A 7,332-nucleotide genomic window follows, 5' to 3' on the forward strand; every position below is an offset into this window, starting at 1 on the left:
AAATAATAAGAACTAATCAATTTCATTTTCCTTTACATTATTAATGTGTTACTACATAATCTTGTATATAAAATAATATAGTATTTTAATATTAATGTCTGATAGGTTTTAAAAAATATTTTATAAATTCTATGATATTAAATTCCCCCGCGTAATTTTACTAGTAATATTAAAAAGAAATTTCAATTATGTTGTTGGCTTTATTTAATTCTAGGATTGCTATGGGGACATAAATTTGGATATATCCTTGCACAAGAACTGTACGTAATCTTCTCTGTATCGTTCCAATTTTATCGATTGTGTCCAAAAAGGCAACCTTTAACATATGCATTACAATTATAGCATGTAAAGGGAGAAGATTGATTGATAAAAAAAGTACACAATAACTAGATCTAATAGTGACCTCACTATCTATCAGAGCAGGTTTAGCAATGATAAAATCACTCTGCAATAGGAAGGTGGAACCCTCTTTACACGACGTGATATACACTTTTTAGGATTATCATCAGCTCAACTTCCTGAACTCTAAGATAAGACCAAAACGCGAACAACATTTCACACGTCGAATTAGCTAGAGAGAAAAAAAATGAACTACATTTTCCTAGTGTTATGTAGCAACTTCATCAACTTCAGAATGGAAGACGAAACTAGGAAAAGTAGTTGTAATATCCCTGCGGAAAACATAAGTCTCATCAGACGATAACATCAGCAGCCAATGTATTCCTGATGTTGAGAAACTGTGGTTACCTTAGATAGGGAAGTGTCATTATCTTTAGTAGTGAAGGATTTTGGCTCACAAAAATCTGCCATTCGGATTTGTCAATCTTCCCATCCTGATTTGAGTCTGCTTCCACAAAAGTCTACATATAGAGGTAACGATTTATGGTTATTCAAAATTCCATGAGAACGATAAAAGATAGGAAACAGTTCCATGAATGAGAACTGCCCTCTCCTGGTAACGGAAAATGAATTGGTCTCTTAACCTCGGGGCCCTCTTCTAAGACAGAACGATATAGGTTTCTATGGCTGTCTACGACAGTGGAAGTTTAACGAGTAATTTTGTGAATTACCTTATCCAGTATACTCTCTATGGTCTCATCAGCCAACTTCATCTCAGACTCGCATAGAAGTGCAATCAACATTTGTTTAACCTGCCAAATATTTTGCAGATGATTAAAAACACCTGTACACATCAAACTATAAACAAAAATTTAGTAATAGCATTGTATGATCTTGGCATAACCCTTCATCAACCGTAGAAGGTAAAAGTAAATAGACCAGAAACCTACTGCTTCAGAGTCCCTATATAGCTGCAAAGAATTTTGAGAGGAAGGCGGGAATGCTACTGATTGTATTTAGGCGAACAAACCACTCAGTGAATTCAAGCTTTAAATGGATGGAAATGCCTCAGTAAAATCTTGTACAAAAGTTTTCAACTCCTTTTTTGATAAGTGCATCTCGTATGAGTGATATTACAACCTAAATATAAGGCAGAAAGCAACTGAAAATAGACCCGGAAGGGAAGAGTAAATATTGAATGGTATTCTATCCTAGAAAGAAAAAATCAAGTTGCCCTCTGATACTATCATTGCCTCTGTGTCAGTTAAAGTTTCTTACATTAATCAAGGGTGTCAAATTGTAGTTTCTTTATAAGGTCTGGGGCTAGTTTGGTGGCTGCAGTTAGTCCCAAGGCCCGAATTAAGTTTCTTAATATGGCATAAGAACATGCAAAGGTCATAAGATGTCTCACTTTCAAGCACCCATTATCAATGAAAATAATAAAAAAATCCAGTGATTGCCCTTTGAAAAGAATCAAGCATATACAAGAGAGGATGTTTGAAGACATAATAACGTAAATAGACGTAGACCCTCTAATAACTACAGCTTTGATTAGGTAGTCACACATAGTTGAATATGCCATAACCATCCATGATGTTGGGTTAATCTATTGGATCACATGTTCAGTTATGTGCTAGCGCGGGATAATCCTTCACTGAAGGATTGTCCACCTTCTCTAGCCTCTCTACCAAACCATTTTAAAATTGGTAACATGCCTCTCTACAATACCCTTAGAAAGTGACAACGGATAACTTCCATTACTAAATGGAAGAGCTTTTCAAACTAGTTGATAGTCGTTCCTCGGTTACACCGAACAATGAGTTCAAAATTAATAAATCACATGTTTGTTTTTGGAACATCACATGTAGACTTCAAAATTAATAAATCACATGTTTCTGTTTTTGGAACATCACATGTAGACTTTTTTGGGGGAGAATCACTCGACAAGGGGCCTCCCCTGTGAGGTCAGGTCATGGTCAACAACTCAGGCAGGAAATGCTGAAAAGCGGCTAACGATGCAGACTCGCATATTAGTTGAGGACATAAGTTGTCGTATCTTTTATATAGTCATGGGCAACCTCACTTGAGCCAGCTATACCGGTTGAGTAAGGTTCAAGCTCTATTTCTCTTAACAGCTTCATACTCATTTTCTGGTGGAAAAGGGACAAGTGAGTCGTAATCAACCCTGTGTTTGGTCATAAAATATCTTAAAGTGACTGTCCATGGTTACAAGTGCCAAAGGAAAGAAAAATTTTGGCTTATTTCAAGAATAAAATAGGGGTAGGGGAAGGGGAATGGAGGAGGGGATTACAAGGTGGGCATTGAACCCTCACCAACAGGTGAAAGTCAGTTAGCAAACCAACTAACTGAGCAACTAAGATTCCCCAGTTTTTGGCTTTTTAACTATCAACTGCAGAAAAACTGGGGAGCATTCATTATGCTCTCTAGACAAAATAAGATGAAAGGGATCTTATTCGTTTCAGCGGACAGCACTACATTCAGTGCCATAAAGAAATTAGGCAACATGACAGATACAACTCCAAATCTTCAGCAAGTCAAACAATAATGAGATGCTTATATAAAGTTGCTTTTCCACAGAGAAAAAAGAGAAAGTATGCAAGGAAATAATGAGATACCTCTTGCCTCTCAATGAACCCTGTGCCATCTAGATCATAAAGCTTAAACGAAACTGCACGGCAGAGAAAATTCGAGTTTCAATAAGACTACTTTTCTGCTAATAATACAGTAAATTGAACACGTCAAACCGGCAAATATATAGTAATCTTTTCTTTAACTTACAATTGACTTTCTCTTCTTGTGGTGCATTTGGGTGGAAGACATGAAGTCCCTTCACGAAATCACCAAAATCAATGACCCCTTTTTGCTTCACATCAAAGAGATCAAAAATCTACGAGCAGAGAGTTCCAAAGGAAAATTAGGATCCCATAATTCAATAAAATTTAGTAGCTGGTCATGCAAAAATATACATTAACATAATATGTTGCCAACTCTGCATGTGATCCCATAATCACCAGAATTTGGATATCACTACAGCTGTTGTTATAACTTATACGCATAACAATAAATGTATACCTGAACTGTAATATAGGATGATAAAAGTCTCATAGAGAGCTAATCAACCAGTATTTTATCAAAATGAACTGACGCAAAGAATCAATGAAGTATCCTACCCGATTGGCAAAAAGGTTTTCTTTCTTTCTGTTCTTGAATAAAGCCAACTGAAATTCTTCCTGCACATCCACCATGATTTTTTAGCGTATAAGAAGAAGTATATTAATATTTTGATTATTAATCATCAAAAGTAAATATATAATACATGTTCAGTAATATCACGGTTATATTGTTTCAAGCCAAAAGATTTGCAAACAAAGCTATAATATGATGCTTCAGCCAACAAAGCTATATATGATGCTTCAGCCATGTCCCCAACCCCAAATGGATAGCATATTGGTGGAGGCATGGACACAAAAACTTGGGAGGTCCCAGGTTCAAATCCTACCTGCTATACTAGGTGAGACTTGTGAGCCCACCTGCTCCAATCTTAGTGCGCAGAATTATGCTAGTAACATGTGTTTGTGGGCTAGACAGGGTTTCCAATGAATTAGTAAAGGTATGCGAAAACTGACCCAAAAACCGCCAATATAAATGACGCTTCAGTCTACTACAACCATGCAGTTTAAGCAAATATTCTATAACTTCCAAGGATCCTTCTTTTTTAAATAACAATGGAATTTGAGTAGACTTCTGCATATCTTTGACTAATCAATTGTATACGTGCCACTTCCCACCAATAGAGGTACAATTTCTTAGGACCTTAAGGTGTATAATATGACAGACCACATGAAACTCAATATCTAGGAAAAGAAAATTATATTGATCTTTTTTTATTTAAAAGGAAAAACGAAGCAATAATATAACAACATTGTCACTATTTATACAATTAGATTGCCTCCAAAGAGAACTGTGCGACATAATGTAATGCTGAATTGTAGTATTGCTAAAAGACAGGCAAACAACGCCCAAGTATGAAAGTTCAGCTGTCTACTAAACTACGGTTTTAGCAAATACCTTCTCAAGAACCTTAAGTGTGGGATGTGACAAGAACTACGAACTAAATATCTAGGGAAGTAATAACTTTTACCTCATGCCCGGGAAAAATGACAATAAGAGACAACAGGACGACCATTTAGGCATTGCCAAGGAAACTTTCTCAATGCTTTTCCATCAAAAATGTTTGCTCTGGAATACCCGTAAATAACAAAATGCATTTCAATTTATCGTCACCAATACAAAAAATCTTCAAAAGCTACCCCTTCCGGTGATCAACTATAAATTACAAAGACGGAAAAGAAAAAAGAGAACTGTGTAACAGTGACCATGTGATGAATAGAGACACAGAAATCACATGCCAAAGTTATGAAAGTAATAATTGTGAAACTCATCTGAAAGGATGCACCAGGATTCACTAAAAACCACCAACAAGATTAGATTCACCAGTTTAGCAGAATTACCTTGCTTATTAGCCCATCATCAATTACCGAACTACTGATACTCTTGAACAGCTCAAACAATGCTTCAACTTCACTAACACTAACTGCAAAGCAGAAAACAAGAGAAAGTCAAACCAATAAATGAAAGGAATGAAGGAGGGTTGGATACTAGAAAGGAATCCCAGTTGTGTAAGCACACTACGCGCTACAACTGTCTAATGTTTTAACTCTCAGACTTTAGGCAATTAAAAATTAAAATTAACAAGGGAAAAAAATGAAATAACATGGTAAGAAAAAAACAACAAACCTAAGGATAGAGCCCACACTGGAAGATTGTAAAACAAGTACCTTTTGGTTCTATTTCTTAGAACTACACAGGAAATCTTTTGCATAGATCACAAGACATCCGTGTTTACATTTTAGGTGAAATCTCCTTCAAATTTTTCATCTTTCTAGGTCGGTTATGCTGCGTCTTCTTTCATGTATTTCCTCGTCATCAAGCTCACAAACTCATCTCACCATCCACGGATATAAACACCTCAAGGCTCAAACTATTGCAGATCTTTAAGATAGGAGAACGCTATAATAATCGTGCCTCCTCCAATACGAGGAGGAAACTACAGACACTCCAAACAACGCATAAACAAAGAATATGGTAATAGCACCTTAAAAATGGAGAGGAAACTTGAGATCATTACTTAGACTTCTATTCAGAAACACTCTGCTTATTCAATGCATCACTTTATTGGGGAGACAAGTTCAAAATGTATCACATAATATGTACACACTTAAAGCATCAATTAGTAACTTACACGCTGTTTGGGATGCAAGGGCAATAGGATCTTCGTGTCCACGGAACTGCTTTTTCACCTTAGAATTAAAGCAGCCCATTTACTGGAGAATGGTGCCTGAAGAAGAAGCACGACCAGACAAGCGCCTAGAAACCAGCTTCACTACAATAGACCATCAAAACCATCTTAATGTTACAAATTACACGAACCAAAATCACAAACCATTGTACAAAAAAATTAGAACATTAACTCCTGCAAATCCAATATGACCTATCTCTCCACAACAAAGATAGAAAATGAGCCAATACAAATCATACATATTGTACATAAGAAGTAACTGAACTGTGGACAAATGTCCTATACTATACAAGCTCATATATTTCTCACTTCCGCAACCTCATTGATACCTCATAAAGATCCGAGTTTTAGCAATGAATTGTTTTTTAAGCAGCAAAATTAGTAATTTCCCAAAAATCATCACCCACCAGAACATGGCAAACTCAATCCGAAAGAAAAGATAACAAAAAACAGCAACTGGAGACTAAGAATAACTACTAACAACTAAAACCTGTAACTAGTGACAAGAATCAAACAGTGGACTTCAGCAATAAAAAGTTAAATAACAACAACAACAACATACCCCATGTAATCTCACAACGTACAAAACAATTACTCCCTGAGATTCAATTTATTCGTCTTACATTCCTTTTCAGTCTGTTTATTCTTTTTGAAAACTCTTCAATTCTAACTATCCAAGCAACATGTGTAAAACAACATGACAAAAAGACATTTGAATACATTCTACGCATCTTTAGTCTAACCCCACAAGATTCAAAAGTCTTTTTAACCCTAACCACCACCACCCACACACAAACTACTCCACCATCACCACCAAGAGGGTCACCAAAACACTCCCAAGTGAAATTTAAGAAAACCTATACTTCAAATTCTTAACAAATTAAAAGCAAAGATCAAATTTTTAACGTGTGAAAGCTTCAATTTTGATCTCAAATCCAAAAGGGGGTCATAAATTTCAGTACTTCCCATCGTTTCTCTCGCTCAATCACATCACTAACCTTAATTTTTTCCCCCAAAAAAAATGTAACCCTCAGAAATCCATATACCCAAAACAAACATTACACAAAAAAAAATCGAAAAAAAAATGAAAGTTGGAAACATACCAAACAAAAAGATGCAAACTTTCAAAGGGGTTTTGATAAATCCATGAATAAATGTGTGTATATATATGTAATCTATATGTACACACACATCTACACCGGTGATATGATCAACGGCTGTGATTGGTTCTCAGAGAAAAAAAAAAAGCTGTTCTTTTGGAGAAGAAGAAGCTGAGGGAGACTGAAAAGAGAGAGATTGAAGAAAACAGGGACAATGAAATAGACACTAGTGGAGGTAAGTGGTCAACACGCGCACCTATAAGAGAGTGGAATTGAAATTGAAATTGATTTTCCACGTGGACAATGCTTTTTATTTTTCCTGAGCCGTATTGAAGATCAATTAAATTGTGACATACTGAGTCACGAATTTTACGAAAGATGTGTAGAAGTAAATAATAAATTTACACAAGCACCGACTCATTCCAAGGAGGCGAACTATTGGGCTATGACAACTTGTTATATTAAGATGTGAAAAATATGTTAATCAATTATTTCGTGTTTATTTTATTTGTA

At 35.7% G+C, this 7,332-nt stretch overlaps 1 protein-coding gene across 2 annotated transcripts; it reads right to left on the minus strand.

Annotated features, from left to right (window-relative positions):
• Positions 1–319: 319 nt before the first annotated feature.
• Positions 320–7,018, minus strand: LOC107026849 (calcineurin B-like protein 1). Of its 2 annotated transcripts, none has more exons than XM_015227942.2 (9): positions 6,823–7,018; positions 5,663–5,798; positions 4,872–4,954; positions 3,531–3,590; positions 3,139–3,247; positions 2,976–3,028; positions 1,071–1,151; positions 748–860; positions 320–671 (listed from the first exon to the last, which is right to left on the minus strand). In XM_015227942.2, the coding sequence occupies exons 2-9, from the start codon at positions 5,739–5,741 to the stop codon at positions 608–610; spliced, it is 642 nt and encodes a 213-aa protein (XP_015083428.1). In that variant the 5' UTR covers positions 5,742–5,798; positions 6,823–7,018; the 3' UTR covers positions 320–607. The 2 variants fall into 2 exon arrangements, with proteins under 2 accessions (XP_015083428.1, XP_015083427.1); XM_015227941.2 differs by having other exon boundaries at positions 5,663–5,803.
• Positions 7,019–7,332: the final 314 nt, after the last annotated feature.

Source organism: Solanum pennellii, chromosome 8, assembly GCF_001406875.1.
Source record: "Solanum pennellii chromosome 8, SPENNV200".
NCBI lineage: Eukaryota > Viridiplantae > Streptophyta > Magnoliopsida > Solanales > Solanaceae > Solanum > Solanum pennellii.